Consider the following 19,582-nt stretch of genomic DNA (forward strand, 5'->3'; position numbering starts at 1 on the left):
CAAAAAACAAAATATGAGTTTTCGTCCCCATATGCGTTTGGCAGCATGGTATTTTTCTATTTGAGTTCCCAATTCAATCCCAAGAAGTTTTCTTTTTTCTCTTCTAATAACGCTAGTCTCATGGAAAAAAACAAATTTAATCAAAGCTCATTTTTTTTCTTCCCAATTGACACAGCTTATCACAATCACTAAAAATTAGTTACTTCTTAGCATAATTAAGCTATTTTATCATAATTATTAATATTAAATTGGATTTAGGTAATAATTTAAAATTTTAAATACTTCGTGTCTAAAAATATATATATATTATTTTAAAATCATTAATATGTTAGTTTTTATTTTTATAAGTATTTATTTAATTTATTTGTATCCATTTTCCTATTTTATTTAATTATATTATTAATAATTTTATAAATAAAAATAATTGTATAATATTAATCATTTTAGAAAGAAAAATAAGATTTTTCACAGTACAACCAAACACCCATTTGAGCATATTCCCATTATCAAACCCTTACATACACATAACCATGGGTTCCCACTTTTTCAAAAGTGGGTTCCCGTCCCCATCAAATCTCATTCCGTATAATCCCGTGACAAATGAACATGCCCTAATTAGTATGTGTACTGAATGGGAAAAAAAGAAAGTTTAATTAATACAAAAAAAAGAAAATTTATCATTTGAAAGTAATTTTGCTCCAACATGCTCTGTTTCAAAGTCAATTCCTTACATTTATTTAAATTGAAAAAAAAAACATGTTGTGTCGTGACTAACACGCCATAATTTTGGTCTCACATCGTGCTCAAATGTGTCGTGACCAAACATCACTTGTGTGACTATTTTATTATAATTTAGATTATTATACAACGGTCCTAATTAGTCTGCTAATGAGTCGAGCCGGCTCACGAATCGATGAGTTGAGCGACTCAATATTTCATGACGAATTGGACTCGAAACTGAAAAAAACTCAAACTCGATTCGGCTCAATTTTGAAAGAAAAAACTCAGCCGGCTTGACTCGGCTCGACTAATGTAAACACTTGGCTCAGCTCACGAGGTCGCGAGCCGACTCAAATTTTTGATACATATTTCAGCTCATGTAAACACTGTAAAAATTTGGGCCTAGTCACGAGCGTGATCGCATACGCATATATAGAAAGATTTTGTATTAATATTCAACTCACCACTCCACGTACGCATAGAAAGGATTAAATAAGTATAAAATTATAATTAAATAAAATCCATTGAAACTTCAGTTTGCAATAAATTGGAACTAATTAATTTTGCAAAACTTCTGTTATCCTTGCGAATGCAGCAAATCCCCTGGAAAAAGATCCTATTACAATACTACATCCTTCCGATATCAACGTGGCAGAAATCTACTCGTCTGATTACTGGTTTTTTTTTTTTTGATGAATTTTTTTTTTTGATGAAATCTGATTACTGTTTTATGTTTGTTTTTCAAAGCTAATATAGATACGCTCCTGCTGACGTACGGTCTTAGGTCAATGAATTGGGTACACTGTTGTAAACAGGGGACTCCTCGTTAGCCATTCATTTCTATCCACGTGTCTCATGAGCCAAACAATCTCCACAAATCTTCCTTCAATCTATGAATCGAAAAAGAATTCCCAGTTCGAAACTCCTCATTCAATCAAGTCATTCAATTCTCACTTCATCTGAGCTGAAAAAGATAGATGACTCCAACTTGTGTTCCAATTTATATCCGGGTCGACATTTCTAAATCCACTGAGAGAGCTGTTGCCTTATCGTCAACTGTTGCACGGAAGTAATATAGATAAATTCACATAAAACAAAAACCACAAATTTAGACGCGGTCACGCTGGTGCCTATGCCCAAATTTTTACAGTGTTTACATGAGCCGAAATATGTACCAAAAATTTGAGCCGGCTCGCGAATCGAGTCAAGCCGAGCTAAATATTTACATGAGTTGAGTCGAACCAAGTTACGAGCTAAATCTTTTTGCTTCTCTCATTGAGCCGAGCTGAGTTTGAGCTAAGCCTTAATCATTAGCAGCCCTACTAATTACACATGACTTGTGTAACCACGTTACGTAACTAGATCTTTCGTGTGACATGTCGTACCATATCAAATTTTTAAAAGATAATCACAGTACACAAATAATCACAACACGGAACATATAAATCATGACAGGTAACCCAGCAACAGCATAGCACATGGGATTTGAATTAAACCCAGAAACAGCATAGCACACGGAAACATCACAGGAAAGTAACCAGAGAAAATCTTCGATTCACATAGTGGGACCTCTGGGTGCTAACCTACTTGGACGAATGGTAATGCACCATGTGGCGATTATTTGGAGAAATAGAATAAATAGTTTTTTCATTCATATTCAGCCCTTCACGTTGTGTAACATTTCGATGGCGTTATTTGTGTGGTCAACTATGTAACCCAAACTTTATTTTTACGAAACTTAATCATTTTCTTTAAAGTAAAGTTGAGATTAAGTCACTTAATTGTTTTAATAATAAAAAAACATTCTCTATTCGAATTTCATACACATTGAATGAAGAAATGAATTTATGAGCATGGCGAGATATTATTAATCAATCAGTGGCCGTTTTCCAGGTTGCTTCCAAGTTCCAAGAGAGAAGCAAATCCAAACCATAGTACTATCAACTTTTTTGTATTCAGTCCCTTAAAAATTATATTTTTACAAGTACGTCTAAATTTAATTGTTTTTAAGAATGCAGTACGTCTCTTTGATCTTTCCAAGGTTCTAAATAGCGTTTATCGCGTCATAGCGGGAAGCCTCCAAAAAAAGTTATAGCGAATAGCGACGCTATAGCGAAAGCTATTCCAAATAGCGTTTTTTATTTTTATAAAAATTATATTATTTATTTGTACTAAATATCAACATTATTTAATCTCATAGAACAATAAATAATATCAAATTGATTAAAAAATTATAATATTCATATTGAACCAATACAAAGTCCAAATTGCGACTCAAAATATCTATAGTAATACTAATATCATAAACTATCGATATTTTTCTATTTAAAATATCTTCAACATCATAACATAATTTATCTTTTTTTCTATTTAAATTTCAAAATAACCTAGAAATTGAAAAGAAAAAAAAATCATACTTCTAGTAAAATAAACAGATGATCCTTGAAGAAATTCTTGTTAGTCCCTAAAATTTTCATAATTTAGCAATTATTTATTTGATTTATCATCAGTTGAAAAAAAAAACCAAGAGCAAAATGAAAAAATTATTATAGCGGACTTAAATTTGATATAATGTAATATTCATCAAAATTAAACAATATCTTCACTATTTATTTATTTTAAAGCTCATATAAATTGAAAAAAAAAAACAGCAAATGTTGCATAGCGCGCGCTATTTGCGCTACACGCTATACGCTATAGCGGACCGCTATTACCGCTATAGCGTCTGTAGTGCAAATAGCGTGTTTTAATGCCATAGCATAGCGTTTTGTCTCCAAAAACGCTATAGCGCGCTATTTAGAACACTGAATCTTTCAATGTAATTTTTTTAAGTTATGTTTTTTCTCCAATTATTTGTCTCATTTTGGAAGTGAAATGGGCTCAATATTAATTATATTTTAGTACAGTAATAACAGATTTTTTATTTTACTGCTTCTGTATTCTCTAAATTCTTCATATTCGATCTCTAACGTTAAAATATTACATGCATATTTGAAGTAAATATTATATGTTGCTTTTCGATTCCTTAGGTAATTACTAGCTGTTAGCAATATTAAGAGAGAGAATCCTAAAAACCTTAAAAGAGAGAGAATCATGGAAATTAAAATATTAGATATGTTTGCAGCAATATTAAGAGATAAGGATGCCAAGGGAGACAAAATTATAGGAAGTCTCAAGGAGGCCACCACCCGATTAGTATAATAATATGCTTTTCATAATACAAGTTAAGTTAATACAAAACTATTAGGGATAATTTTGTGAAAAGTGGCTCTGTCAAATCAGTTTATTTATTTTGTTCCCTGGATTAAACAAAAAATATTTTCAAGTTGAAACCTGTCAGTGATCTGTCAAGATTTGGGAGGATATAAATACTCTCATTTTTTTTTTATTGCTCTCCTATCATTTGGTTTTTAAGTCATATGTGATTTTTTTTTTATAAATCATTAACAATGATGATCTCATTAAAAGCTGCAAGATTCATGAATTATAAATATAAAGAGAAGAAATATTAGTTCATGAAAAGATATATTTCTAGCAAAAAAAGAGTACAAGTGTGTGTTACACTTGTTTAATAATGACAGGCATTAAGCTTTTCTTGATTGAAATGATGGTGTTGGTATGAGAATAAAGCATGTCTCATATGATATGCAAGAGACGACTGAATCAAATTTTTTATTCTTAGGAACTAAAATAATAATTTGTTAGAAATAAGATGAATTATTTTATTTTTAAATAAATGGATGGAAATGATTAAATGAACAAATGGTTCGGTCTTTATTGGAGAGAGGCTAGCATGAACGAATTAATTTACCACACCAATGATCACACAATGTGAAAATTTAACAAGACTGTATGTTTATTTCACTAGATGCACATAAAAATTAATATCTTTTGATTTTGGTTTTACGTGAATCAATAAGTTAAAAAATTGACATAAAAAAATTATTCATATCAATGTATTTTTTTCAAGCTCACGATAACAATTAAAATCAAGTTGAAATATCATAATCTATAACATAATCTTTACATGTACATAGAAAAAATAATATAGATCATATCTAACAATTTTATTTTAACATTTAAGTTTTGAATTTTGAGCTAATAAAATTTAAACAATGAAGAGCTCTCCTTATTTTGTTTAATATATATTGGGTTACATCCAAAGAATATCATTTAAGACTTGAAAGCTTGAAAGAGCAACAGCATTACTTATTCTTTCGCTTTAATTTGAATTAACTAAAGACAGAGAGGAACTATTTTAAACCCCTTATAACTGAGATTTCACCTGATCAATCCGAGCTCCCTGCACAATTTAAATTCAAATTAGTGTAAGTTGCAAAAATAAGTAAAATACAAAAACAGATTTCATACAGGCCCTATAGTATGGTACTATGGTGCCATTTTTACAAATACAAAGCCAAGAAAAAATTACTTTAAACCTCAACTGAACTAAAGAAGACACAGTACCATGAAAATACCAGTATTTTGTTTTTATAGAAATAATATTAAATTAATATAGGATTCTCGATGGATTACATGGGCATTTCAATTAAGTAGAAAAGAACAGATTTTTTTTCGGTTCCTTCTACCGAATCAAAATACCCATGTAATCCGTCTAGAAACCTATATTTTAATATTATTTCTATTAATAAAGAAATTATGTGAAAATGTGGGTTATTTGGGTCAGATTTGTGCAGTTTTTTCAGATGTGGTCAGATTTGCAACAAAAAGATGCAGGCTATTATTTCATGCATCAAAACTATAAACCCAAATTATAAAATTTTAAAGGATTGCTTCTTACAAGAGATAATCCTCTAACTGCTCTTTCGGTTAGATAATCGCATGGCTTGAAAAATCACCGTATAATTTGCACCAAGTCATCAGTCTACTATACACATAATTTGTTCCCATTGTATCAGCCCAAAACAGTATGCCTCCCCTAATATATATATATATATATATATATATATATAAAGAAAAGAAAAATATGATATCAGTAATTGGAATACAATCTAAACATGTATGAATGAATCACATTGGAATTAATTTTTCAAGAGGGAGTAATTGCAAATTTACAAAACTTGAGGGGTTTTAATAAAAAGTAACCTGTAAGAAGGAAAACCCATGCCCATGATGGATGCAATATCCAGATTAGGAAATTTGACTGAAATACCCTCATCAAGTATCCGACATGCCTCATTCACAACTGGGAAAAACAACATCTCTACTATATCCTTTTCTGTTAATCCAGCAATCTGTCATGGGGAAGTGTGTCAATTGCATTAGAAGACAAAACATTTTTCTTACACAAATGACACATCCTTCTTTTCTAATAAAGGGCAAAATTGGTACTGCTATAAATTTAAAGCGAGTCTTAATAGAAAAGTCAATAAATTGTGTAAATTTGTGAGTGTTTTAAATTTAGAAGGACATATATGGAAATACATAATTTTGAAGTTTTTGAGGGGTATACGTGAAATTCCCCCTTAGCATATTTATACATCTGCCTACTTTTTCTGCTAAAAGCATATCTGTTCATGGAATGGTTTCAGGAGTACTACAAGAGGCCAACCCATCACTATTTTGATCACTTCAATTATTTTAGAATCCATGGACTCATTGATTTTTTTCACTAATCCATAAAATCTTAAACAAAATACAAAGAATGGGAGAATATAGGTAGAAAGAAAAGAAAACAGTATATGTTAACATTGAAAGATACCATGGAATTGGCGGCAAAACCAGATAACCTCCTTGATTTTTCAACATATTTTGCAATCTCAAGATCTATGCTTGCCTTTCTCTTATCATGATAAATGTAAAAACCCTTGCCAGAAGCTTCTCCTGGCAAAATTTATCAGTAGACCTTAGTACCAGTTGTACCAGTTATATCAGTACTGGACTGAACTGGATCTTCTTTAGGGTTTTTATTAGCTCGGCTTATTTTGTAATTATTAAAACATATGGTAGAAGAACATATAACTACCGGTTCTTTCATCCTGGAGCATAGATGGAATGAGTGAGGAGCTATAGCATCTTTCAGGATAACTCCGGAGGTATTGCTTACCAGTTGCTGCAGCAACACCAAATCCTACCATATCAACCAGTCTAAAGGCATAAAACAAGAATTAAAAATCAAACTTTGTTTTGAAAGTTCTTCATATTTTACATCTAAACTCTATTCCACAAAAAGAATAGAACCACAGCTGAATGTGTGTCCACATACTGTATTACTTCTATGTTTAATAAAATTTGTAGAGAAATGCCTCTTTGTATGCATCACAAGTAGAGAAATGAACTATTTGTCCTCAGAAACCGATCAATTAGATGATGGTCTTATAAATTTAAAATGAGTTTTAATAGAAAAGTCAATAAGTTGGGTAAATTTGTGAGTTTTGGAAATTTAGAAAGGTAAATATGATTTATATGAAGTTCCCCCAATATAAAAAACATTACAATTAGAAAATACCTAAAGGGTCCCATGGGCATGCCGAACTCAACCATTGCCCTGTCAATTCAGTACAAATTGACAGCGTGATCAACCAGAAGAAAAGCTACCTGAGTGTAAGGAAAGAACATGTGATTGACAACGAAACCAGTACAGTTTCTGACGACTATTGGGGTTTTGCAAATCTTTTTGGCCAAGTCAAGCAGGTCAACCACGACTTGAGGGGAGGTGTTGCAGGAAAGCGGCATCACTTGTGCCAGGCTAGAATAAGGTGGGCTACCATGCTTTGAGAAGTAAAGCTCTTCCCGCTCATATTTTGTGATTTCAAAAATTCAAATGGTCAATTCAAACCATTAAATATGATCTCCATATTAACATGTGTTTGGAGACCAAATTTTACATTTTTTTGAACTTTTTACTAGTTTTTGAATTTTTGAAAATCACTGTTTCTTTATGGTCCAAAATTTTCTTATAAACAGTGACCCAATCAAAACTAAAATAGGTGCAAAGTAGTAAAGGCAGTAAAATCAAGCATACAATTGATGCAGAACCAACTAATTAATGAGAAAAATAGGCCTTTCCTGAAAAAATGTGAACCAGCAATGCGATCTTGTGAGGCAGTTCTTTGGCCAATCAAGTCCAAGTCTATTGTAGAAGTATTTGTAGCAACTAGAAAGCACGCAATTCGAGTTGCAGTATTTCTCTAGGTCACAAAATATCTGTTGCTTTAGTGAAACATCCACATCCTCTATTACTGCCTGTCAGAGACAAGGTTTGAAAAGAGAAATATATTAGTCAAAAAAATTTCGGTATTGTTTTACCTTCTTTCATTTTATGTATAAATTTATTGTAGAATGATGAACGTAACAGGAAAATTATGTACCGAGTAAATAAAGAAAAAGATTAGAATAATATTCCTAAGAGAGCCTATGGTATTTTGCATAGCACAGATGAGTCTGTACTATGGATCGATATCTCCATGTTTATAGTCCAAAAAGTCAATCTGAGTAGCTTAACATGATCTCCATATTAAAATGTACATGGACATCAAATTTTACATTTTTCAGAATTATTTTAGTATTTTTTATATAGGTTAAGAATAACTACTTTCATCCTTGGCTGTGTATCGGTCAAGTTATCTAAAAAAGAAAGAATCACTACTTTCGACCAGTCCAAAATTCTATAGCTCAAGTGATTTTCTACCTATCTAAACAAATTGTAAAAAAAAAAAAGGTAAAATTTGGTCTCCACATACATTTTAATATGGAGTCATGATGAACAGTTCAGATTGACTGTTTTGACTTTGAAATAAAGATATTGATCTATAGTACGAATCAATCCGTGATATCCATAGTATGATAGCCTCATTCAAACAACAATATTAGCTTTGGGCTGGTTCTGTTGCATGTGAATCTTTCTGTGAAATAATTATAATGGGTATATATGCAAATTGTTCAGCTATAAAGAATAATACGTGATATATTTGTAGTCTATACTTGCCACACTAATGACCACACTATGTTGTAATTATTCTCTGTTGCATGTGAAGCTTTCTATGCAATAATTATAATGGGTATATATGCAAATTGTTCAGCTATAAAGAATAATAAATGATATATTTGTAGTCTACACTTGCCACACTAATGACCACACAATGTTGTAATTATTCTCTTTTGCATGTCAACTAATACAGAATATAATATTGGGCATTTCTAGTTCATAGGGGCACTGTTTTGAAAACCCAATTTCGTTTAATTACCAGCATTCTCTTGCAGTGAAGTAACCCTTTAGCTTGCAAACCTTCCTCGCTACACAACAAACACAAAAATAGATGGAGTACTTTAGAATTTAAATGTACTAGAAGGATCACAATAATTTCTTTATTTATCCAAAACTAACTTTTGAACCAGGATTAATAACTCAGATCCAAAACATTTTATATTTTTTTTAGATCACACAATGAAATATTTTAATTTTTTTTACAGCTGCAAATAATCCTGACTGAAAAATGTTGATCCGTGTTATTGGTCGCAATCTTTCTAATAAATACTATCCTATAGTATTTCATCTATTTTCAAAAAAATATAAAATATTTCTAATATTTCAACCGAAAAAAATCAAAAAGTCATAACATCTTCTATTTAATTAAAATAGAAAAATCAGAAATCTTAAATTTAATCTTTTGCTTTGTCGAATGATGTCAAATCAAATAAAAAAATTAGAATTGCCAGTATTCTCAGTGGTTTGGGCAATTTTTAAAATTCCTCAAAAAATATGGGCAGTTTTGTAATTTTCTATTTAATGTTGGATATTAATAAAAAAATCAACAAAACTACCATTGTTAAGAATTTCTGGATTTTATTGTTTTACATGATAGAAATTTCTAATCCTATTCGGATTTTCTAATATAGATAAAAAGTAACATTGGTTGTATGGTTGATGGGGATACTCGACTCAAATTTATAATAGCCCACTTTCGAAATAGCAAATTAAATAATAGAAAGTACCTTAACTTATGGCCAGTGTTGTCAAATCTTGATTCATAGTTGTGAATTATCTTCTTCATCATCATCATCATCATTAATTATCTTCATCGTCGTCGTCATCATCATCATCATCATCATCATCATCATCATCATTATCTTCATCGTCATCATCATCATTATCTTCATCATCATCATCATCATTATCTTCATCATCATCATTATCATCATTATCTTCATCATCGTCATTATCATCATCTTCATCTTCATCATTATCATCATTATCTTCATCATCATCATCATCATTATCTTCATCATCATCATTATCCTCATCATCATCTCCACCGGGGGTGGGGGGGGTGGCGGGGAGGAGTTCCTAAATTAAGATTTGAAATTTGAATTTTTTATTAAGAATTGACACCAGATCATATAAATTTCATCCGAGGTGGTTTAATTTAGAGGATATATAAACAGATTGCAACCATGACAACTCGTATGTAAGAGTACCGTATGACATGACTACCAAAAAATGTATTAATTCCTGAGCTGGACGGTATGCGCGGTAAGAAAAAACAAAGTAAAGATTAATATATTCTGATTCAAACTTTATATATTCGAGTAAAAGAAATAAAGCTTAGAAAGTAGATATTGACACTTATCAATTATCTTCCAACAATATTATATAATAATAGGAACTTGGAAGTACCTCGTAGATTATTCCATGTTGCAAGCACCACTCCTTTAATCCAGGGCAAGTCTCAACCTCAACTTTGCAAGGCTCTGCAGGAAGCAACTCATGCACCGATACTTGCAATTTTTTACAGTTTGAAATCTCCAAACTTCTAAGTGAAGGAAGGTTTGTCAACCCCAACAATGAGGTCCCACAACCCACCCCTGCTCTCTTTGTCAATTTTTTTTTTTTGCTTGGAGATCGTTCCATAAACGAGCACAAGTTCTTACAATAACGGATGGAAAGTTTGACCAATGATTTCAGGTTTTGTATTCCAGGCATAGATACTAGCTGATCGCACGCGTAAATTTCCAACTGTTCAAGTTCTAATGGCAGGGACTCTGCTTTTAAGAACTGCAAACTATCCCAGGAGCTAATATACAAATACTTTAGCTTGCATAGGCTGCCAATCCATTCTGGAAATGTAATGCCATTGTAACCGATTATTTCTAGCTTGGTAAGATTAGGGTGAGGCTGGAGACTAGCCATCACCGAAAAACAACTCTGTTTTTCAAGAAATATGTTCTCACCTCTTTTGATGTGTAACTGAATACTGTGCAGTCTAGTGCCAATCAATTCTGGCATATCAAACTCTTTCCAAATGGAATCCTCTTTCCAGTTTAGTTCCAAGTGTTCCAAGTTATGCATACTCATAAGGTTAGCACATTGGACATCCATTAAATTGGAAATATTTTTCAATCCACTTAGACAGAGTTTTCCACCCAGATCATGAAAATTCTTTAACCATCCTATTGTCTTGCATTCAATCCCCACCTCTAGTTCTTGAATTTCTACAAATTTGCTCAAGCTAGGTAAACAACTAACACCAGTATCCCAGATTTTCAGAGTTTTAAGATTTGTAAGGCTCCCCATGTCACTAGGTAAACAACAAAGGAAACCAGGTAACACCTGGAGGCCAGAACAATGTTCAATTCTGAGCACTTCTAAGCTAACTACATTTCCTATGTTGTTTGGTAACTCCTTAATTTTATTGCATGAAAAAATAGTGAGTTCCCTCAAGGCCTTGAGTTGACAAAGGGAATCAGGCAACACCTCGAGTTCATCACATTCTTTAATTATCAGCTCTTCCAGGCTAATTAGATTTCCTATTTTTCTTGGCAACACTATGACAGAACTTCCCCTAAGAGAGAGATTTCGCAAGCTGTAAAGGGAGCATATGCATTCAGGTAACGTTTCAACATTACCAAGTTCAAGTGTGTTATGTTTTGACCCAAATTGCTATTCGGGCCCATTGGGCTTTGTATCTTTAATATGTAGTCTCTTGTCATGAGAGAGAACTAAGTCTAATCAGAATATCACTTTCAGTTGTCTCTGTCTCTTTCTCTCTTCCTCTTCTCAAACCCTAGAAAACCTAACAAATTGGTATCAGAGCCATCTCGCCGCCGGTTCGATCGGTAGTTTCAGAGTTCAGATCTGTTCCGCTGCCACTAGGTTTTCAATTTTCGTTTCTCCAGTCAGATCCGTTCGTCGCGAGCCGCTTCTGTTCAAATCGCGTTGAGAAATTCTGCTGAGTCGCGATTTCTTTGGCGAATGCTTCTGTGAGCCGCGATTTTAGATCAGTCCCAATTATTGTTCTCCATCTGTACACCGCGACAAACCAACCAAAGCAGATTTTTCATTTTCTGTTCTGTGGACCGCGCAAGTAGACCAAGGGAAATTTATTTGATGTGCTGGTTGAAGTTTTTTTTTGGACTTTAACATTTTGGTCAAAGAGTCAATATCTAATTGGTTTTTTGCATTTCGGTCAGAAGTGATTCAATTTGGTAATTCTGATTTAATTATTTGAATTATAATTTGCTACTTTGGTTTCGCGGTGTATTTTATTTGGGAGATTTGTGAATTTGGGTTTGAGAAATTGAATGGATATGTCGGCGAAGTATGATATTGAGAAGTATGATGGGAAGACGAGTTTTGCATTATGGCAAGTGCGCATGGCGGCAATTTTGTCAAGCCAAGGCGTTAAGGATGCCATTTTTGGTCGAGATAATTTGATTGATGCGTTGACGGATAGTAAGTGGAGAAATATGGATGATAAGGCACTCTCCATTATCCAATTGTGTTTGAGCAATTCGACACTACAAGAGGTCCTATCGGAGAAAACTGCTAAGGGTTTGTGGGAGAAATTGGAGAGCATTTACATGAAGAAGTCTCTCACCAATCGGTTGCGGTTGAAATTGCGCCTCTACACCCTTCGCATGGTTGAAGGTACATCAGTTTCCGATCATATTTCAGAGTTTGCATCTATTTTGAATGATTTGGGTAAGATTGATGTTAAGGTGGAGGATGAGGACCAAGCGCTTTTGTTATTGTGCTCATTACCCGCATCATACAAGGCATTTAGAGACATGTTGATTTATAGTAGAGACAAGATTTCTCTTGAGGATGTTAAGAGCAATTTGCAAGCCAAGTTGCACATTGATAGTGAAATGACCAATAATGAGAAAGGGAGTCAAGGTGTTGGTTTAGTTGTTGATCGAGGTAGGTCATGGGACCGAAACTCGAAAGATACAAGGACCCGTTCGAAGTCTAGGCACAATAATTTGGTGTGTAACTATTGTAAGAAGAAGGGACACATTAAGGCCGATTGTTTCAAGCTCAAAAATAAACAAAAGGCGGATACTAAAGGTACTTCTTCTGAGGAGGCCAATGTGGCCGAGTGTGACACAGTTGATACTCTTTGTGTGGTAGACACCAATGTTGATGACATGCATTGTTGGGTGATGGATACAGGTGCTTCGCAACATATGACTCCAAATAGAGATTGGTTTGAGACTTATGAGCCTACAGATGGTAAGGTTCTCATGGGGAACAACAACATGTGTAAGGTTGCCGGAATTGGTTCGGTGACAATTAAGTTCCATGATGGAAAGGTCCGAAGGTTAACGGGTGTGAGGCATATACCCGATTTGTCTAAGAATTTGATTTCTTTGGGGTCTCTTGAGGAAAAAGGGTGCAAGTTCCAAAGTGAAGGTGGAGTCCTTAGGGTTTCTAAAGGGGCTCTCACAATTATGAAGGCAAAGAGGATTGGAACTCTTTATTTCCTACAAGGTTCCACGGTCACGGGCTCGGCTGCCATTGCGCGTTCGGGTACTATCTCGGATGCAGATGCTACAAAGTTGTGGCATATGAGATTGGGGCATATGAGTGAGCGAGGAATGACCATTTTGAGCAAGAGAGGCTTGTTGTGTGGCCAATGCACGGGCAACTTGGAGTTTTGTGAGCATTGTGTATTTGGCAAGCATAAGAGGTTGAGCTTCTCCACGGCCATTCATTCGACCAAGGGAACATTAGACTATATCCATTCGGATCTTTGGGGACCTTCTCGCGAGCCTTCTAAAGGTAATGGTCCTCGTTACATGCTTACTTTCATTGATGATTTCTCAAGGAAGGTTTGGGTTTATTTCTTGAAAGAGAAAAGCGATGTGTTTCGCACCTTCAAAGAATGGAAGTCACTTTTGGAGAACCAAACGGGAAGGAAAGTTAAGAGATTGAGAACCGATAATGGTTTGGAGTTTTGCAACCGTGAGTTTGATAATTTTTGTAAGGCCGAAGGGATTGTTCGGCACAAGACGGTGGTCCACACTCCTCAACAAAATGGTGTTGCAGAGAGGATGAATAGGACACTACTTGAGAGGTCTAGAAGCATGATTTCAAATGCGGGTTTGGGTAAGGAGTTTTGGGCGGAAGCCATTAACACATCTTGCTATTTGGTGAATCGATCTCCTACCACTTCAATTGAGTTGAAGACACCCGAAGAAGTGTGGTCGGGTAAGCCGGCCGATTATTCGAATTTGAGGGTGTTTGGTTGTCCCGCTTATGCACATGTGAATGAAGGAAAGTTGGAGCCTAGATCAAAGAAGTGTGTTTTTGTTGGGTATCCCAAAAATGTGAAGGGGTATAAATTGTGGTGTCCTGAATCATCCAAGTTCCTTATTTCGAGAGATGTCATTTTCAATGAGTCGGCAATGTTGAAGGCAAATGATGTTGCACCCGAGCCGACTATTAAGGAGAATGAGAAGGTTGAGAAGAAGGTGGAGTTTGAGGAACCGGTCCAAGAAGGTGATGATGCGATCTCACATGATGATGCCAATTTAGATGAAGGCCAAGAAGAGGCACAACCATATGCATTGGCAAGGGACCGAGCTAGAAGAGAAATTCGACCACCTACAAGGTATGGATACTCCGACTTTGCTTATTGTTTGGCAATTGCAGAGGATGTGGAGTATTGTGAGCCATCTTCCTACAAGGAAGCAATTTCTTCCAAGGATGCAGCCAATTGGGTCGCTGCTATGAATGAAGAGTTACAATCCTTGCAACAAAATGAGACTTGGTCTCTTGTAAAGCCTCCTAGTAGTAAGAGGATTGTGGGTTGCAAGTGGGTGTTTAAGAGAAAGATTGATGGCTCAAATCCCGCGGATTTTCGATACAAGGCAAGGCTTGTGGCTAAAGGGTATAGTCAAGTCCAAGGTGTGGACTTCAATGATGTGTTTTCTCCCGTAGTAAAGCATACCTCCATTCGAGTTTTGCTCTCTTTGGTGGCAATGAAGGATTTAGAGTTGGAGCAAATGGATGTGAAAACCGTCTTCTTGCATGGTGATTTGGAAGAGCAAATTTACATGAGTCAACCGGAGGGTTTTGAGGTTACGGGAAAGACGGACCGTGTGTGTCTTTTGAAGAAGTCCCTTTATGGCCTTAAGCAGTCACCGCGGCAATGGTACAAGAAATTTGACTCATTTATGGTGAGTATTGATTTCCATCGTTCCAATTATGATAGTTGTGTCTATTTTAAGAAGTTGGATGGTGGGGATTTTGTTTACTTGTTGCTCTATGTGGATGACATGTTGATTACATCCTCAAACTTGAAAGAAGTTAGGAGGTTGAAAGAGCAATTAAGTTCGGCATTTGAGATGAAAGATTTGGGGGCCGCCAAAAGGATTCTCGGGATGGAGATCAGAAGGGATAGGTCCAAAAGAAAGTTGTTTCTTTCACAAAAGAGTTTTGCCGAGAAAGTGCTACGCCGTTTTGGCATGGAAAAAGCAAAGGTTGTTTCAACACCTCTTGCGGCACATTTCAACCTTTCGTCCGCTTTAAGCCCAAAATCTGATGCTGAGAAGAAATATATGGAAAAGGTTCCATATTCGAGTGCAGTCGGGAGTCTCATGTACTTGATGGTGTGTACTTGACCCGACATTGCTCAAGCTGTTAGTGTGGTAAGTAGATATCTCTCTTGTCCCGGGAAAGGGCATTGGGAAGCAGTGAAGTGGATCTTCCGCTATTTGAGAGGTACCATTGATGCTCGTTTGGAGTTTGGTAATGGCAAGGCACTAACGGGTTATGTGGATGCGGATTTTGCGGGTGATTTAGATAAGAGGCGTTCTTTGACGGGTTATGTTTTTACCCTTGGAGATTGTGCAATTAGTTGGAAGTTTACACTTCAAGCCACTGTTGCACTCTCAAGTACTGAGGCCGAATACATGGCAATTACCGAGGCTATTAAGGAGGCTATTTGGCTCAAGGCGTTTGTTGGTGAGATGTCTTCTTTCGAGGGTCCTATTACGGTGTTTTGTGACAACCAAAGCGCGATTCATTTGACCAAGGACCGCATGTACCATGAGAAGACGAAGCACATTGACATTCGGTACCATTTTGTTCGAGATGTGATCTCGGAAGGCAAGGTTGCCGTGAAGAAGATTGGTACCGAATCAAATCCGGCCGATATGCTCACAAAGCCTCTTCCAATTGCAAAGTTCAAGCTTTGTTCAAGTTTGGTGTCAGTTTGTTTCTAGCTAGTTTGAGCTAGTTTTGTTTCTAGCATGTTGCTAGTGTATCTTTATGTTTGCTTTATGCATTTGCTTTATGTTTTAGTTTGTTTTAGATGCAATTTGGTTCAAGGTGGAGATTGTTATGTTTTGACCCAAATTGCTATTCGGGCCCATTGGGCTTTGTATCTTTAATATGTAGTCTCTTGTCATGAGAGAGAACTAAGTCTAATCAGAATATCACTTTTAGTTGTCTCTGTCTCTTTCTCTCTTCCTCTTCTCAAACCCTAGAAAACCTAACAAAGTAAAAGATAACGAAGATGTTTCAAATTACCAATGGAGGAAAGAGATAGATCAAATTTACCATAAAGGGATCCTATTTGTAGAGCTCTTAATTTTGGTGCCATTGAAAAGTCAAAACTATCGAAATAGGTTTTGATAAAAGAGTGTATTATGAGTGTACGCAGAGTAGTGATCTTGTCAGAGGGAATAGGATCTTCTAATTTCACATATTCATCAATATACAAATGATGTAATACATTAGGAAAAATTGGGAGCTTACTAAACGTAATTGAAAGGCAACTATTTTCCGAATTACGTCGTGCTAAATCGTGAACTAGATCATGCAACTTAAACTTCCGGCAAACCAAATCATTCCTCTCATCCATGCCTTCTCTTTCAAACAAGGACCTTTGGCACAGCTGCTGTGCATATTCAAAACCAATCTTTTCTGCAGTCTTGTTTCCTTTAGACTCAATGAAACCCTGATACATCCATAATTTCACCAAAGCTTCTACATCGTACACGTGATCTTTAGGAAACATGGAACAATATAGAAAACAAGACTTCAGGTATGTGGGAAGACGTGCATAGCTTATTTGAAGAGGTGGAAATATCTCCTTGCTAGCATCTGTCTCCCATAGCTCGCTTTCCAAAATATCTCTCCAACTCTCTTCTTCCCCCTCATAACTCAAAAGGCTAGCAATTGACTTCACAGCCAGGGGCAACATTCCGCACTTTTCCATGATTTGCTTCCCAATTTCTACCAACTTTGGGCTCTTATTCTGATCTATGCCACCAAATGCATAACGTTCGAACAATTGCCAACATTGTTCAGTTGACAAACAACCAATTTTGAATGTTGGCTCTGTTTGCATGATTCGCGCGACAGGATCGTTCCTTGTAGTAACTAGAATTTTTGTAAATTTTGCTGACATAAAAGGAGCCTGAAATGAATCCCAAGAACTCTTATTGTCATTCCAGACATCATCAAGGACCAAAAGGACCCTTTTCCCACTTATCTCCTCACGAATTTTATCTTGCAAAACACTCAAATTTGTGAGATCACACCCCTTTTTTGTAACAGACTCCATGAATTCTTTGGTGAGTCTTTCAACATTGAAATCCTCCGATGCGCACATCCACCCAAATTTATCAAACCGTTGTTGGATTCTTTGATCATTATAGGCAAGTTGTGCAATGGTTGTTTTGCCAATGCCCCCCATGGCAACAATTGTCACCACCGAAACAACATCACGTTCAGAGGACAATACTTCAATCAGCTCCTCCTTTTCACTCTCTCGCCCAAAGATATTCGACTCAACTACAAAGTGGCTTGTTGGAGCTATTTGCAATTCGTTGTTGTAACGCATGGGCCCATCTCCCTCTGACAATTGAAGTGCTATCCGATCTTTCGTAATCAAATCAAATCTGCTCCTTATTTGCTGAATTTGATCAAGCATGCCGTATGGAACCTGAAGAGTTATAATTACCTTGAGAATGTATGACCTACTATAATGTTCTTGTACACAACTAGTTGTATATTACAGGTCTTTGCATTTCATAAGCAATTTCATTATTTACTCTTTGCAATTCTTGAACAGAAAAGCTTTTGCAAAAGGTAATTAAGTTAAATTAAATTAATTACCTGAATTAGCTTCCTTTTACGAGAATCTTGTGAAGAAGCATCTCTTGCCTCAACTTCTGCCCGTAAGAATTCGTAGTGGTACTCATCCAGTACATTCTCTGCATCATACGCAACACCCTTGAGCTCCTTCAACCAAAGCTTGACTGACTCATCTCTGATCTCCCTCTGCTCGGCATCATACAGCGTGGCCTTGATCCGCTCCAGCATCCCCATCAGTTTTTTCAATTCAGCCTCAACTTGGTGGTTTTGATCTGCTGGAGGACACTTGGAAGAAGACGGAGCTTGTGCAGATGCAATGACAGAGGGCAGCAATTTGGTGCCCAAAGAGAGAAGGTTGTTAATCACTCCACCTAGACCCATGATGGTTCTACAATTGCAAACTCTCTTTTCTCTTGTGCTGTTGATATGAAAATGGAAACATAGATATGTTAGATTGAAAAATAAATAATTGGGGAGTCGGAGAAGACTCTGAGTCAACTCCGTACGTAAAGTAATTATTGCAAATTAAATATCTTGGTTGGTAGTTGGCGGTTGGTGGTGTGCATGTGCTGCCGGTGCATAAAGATAAGGTATTATGACCATTGTGACTATGAGTGAAGACATTGACTACATATTGAAATTAGTCCAAAACAATATTTAAAAAATAAAAATAGTTTATCAATTAGTCCAAAACAACATTTCGGTCATACCCATTTTCGTACGTCTCGATAAAAAAAATGATGATTAAATTTGTAAAAACACATTGGACCGAAATAACATTTTGGTCCCGAAAAAAAAATTGAGACCGAAATGTTATTTCAGTTCTTATGGTTTTGTAAAAAAAAAAAAAACAATCAAGTTGATTTGATAACATATTGTTTCTTATTTATGGTTTTTAAAAAAAAAATTCAGAAATATCAATCCATCCTTGAAACCTTTTAGTTGTTAACTCAATTAATCACAATTAAATAATCACCGCTCATATCTTCAAATTTTAATTTTTACCACCCATGCACCTCCATGACATGCATCAAATTTTTTGATGCGTCAGCTGAAAATCCACACCAAATTGGTTTTCCTTTTTTTTAGTTTTCTTTATTTTTAGGTGCACACTCTTAAGAAGTGCACCAATTTTTTTTTTTGTTCTATTATATTTGTTTTGCAGTGCTTAGAATTATATGTATACATCAAATTTGATGGTGAAATTGTAGAAAATAAAACGCACATGTATAACAAATAAATATTATACTAAATTTGAACTAAAAAAATACCACAACAAATTATACACACAATCAGATCAGCGTTTTGTACTATGTAAGTTAGTGCACAAATTACTACAAATTATATTCACAATCTGGTTAACGTTTTATATTACAAATTATACGCAGAGCAGAACATAACAAAACTAAAAAAAATATATTAGTGCTCTTCCTACCAAAACAAAATTAATTTGGTGTGCATCCTAGGATGCGTGGATGGTAAAATTTAAAATCTGAAGTTTTGAATGGTGATTGT

General features: G+C 35.2%; 3 protein-coding genes across 3 annotated transcripts in view; all 3 read right to left on the reverse strand.

The window, feature by feature from the left end:
* Positions 1-4,852: 4,852 nt before the first annotated feature.
* The window catches only part of LOC144554315 (glyoxysomal fatty acid beta-oxidation multifunctional protein MFP-a-like), a 60,558-nt gene continuing 45,828 nt past the window's right edge, over positions 4,853-19,582 (reverse strand). The window contains exons 16-18 of the mRNA XM_078302643.1: positions 5,827-5,975; positions 5,522-5,659; positions 4,853-5,023 (exon numbers count right to left, since the gene is read on the reverse strand). Of these exons, the coding sequence (XP_078158769.1) occupies positions 5,551-5,659; positions 5,827-5,975 (258 nt within the window). The 3' untranslated portion in view covers positions 4,853-5,023; positions 5,522-5,550. The remainder of the gene's footprint in view (positions 5,024-5,521; positions 5,660-5,826; positions 5,976-19,582) is intronic.
* Positions 7,547-11,607, reverse strand: LOC144554320 (disease resistance protein RPP4-like). The gene is made up of 4 exons (XM_078302649.1): positions 10,358-11,607; positions 9,676-10,027; positions 8,928-8,976; positions 7,547-7,926 (listed from the first exon to the last, which is right to left on the reverse strand). The coding sequence occupies exons 1-2, from the start codon at positions 11,252-11,254 to the stop codon at positions 9,749-9,751; spliced, it is 1,176 nt and encodes a 391-aa protein (XP_078158775.1). The 5' UTR covers positions 11,255-11,607; the 3' UTR covers positions 7,547-7,926; positions 8,928-8,976; positions 9,676-9,748.
* Positions 16,443-18,499, reverse strand: LOC144554316 (putative disease resistance protein RGA3). The gene is made up of 2 exons (XM_078302645.1): positions 18,089-18,499; positions 16,443-17,915 (listed from the first exon to the last, which is right to left on the reverse strand). The coding sequence occupies exons 1-2, from the start codon at positions 18,446-18,448 to the stop codon at positions 16,458-16,460; spliced, it is 1,818 nt and encodes a 605-aa protein (XP_078158771.1). The 5' UTR covers positions 18,449-18,499; the 3' UTR covers positions 16,443-16,457.

Source organism: Carex rostrata, chromosome 5 (assembly GCF_964058835.1).
Source record: "Carex rostrata chromosome 5, lpCarRost1.2, whole genome shotgun sequence".
Lineage (NCBI taxonomy): Eukaryota > Viridiplantae > Streptophyta > Magnoliopsida > Poales > Cyperaceae > Carex > Carex rostrata.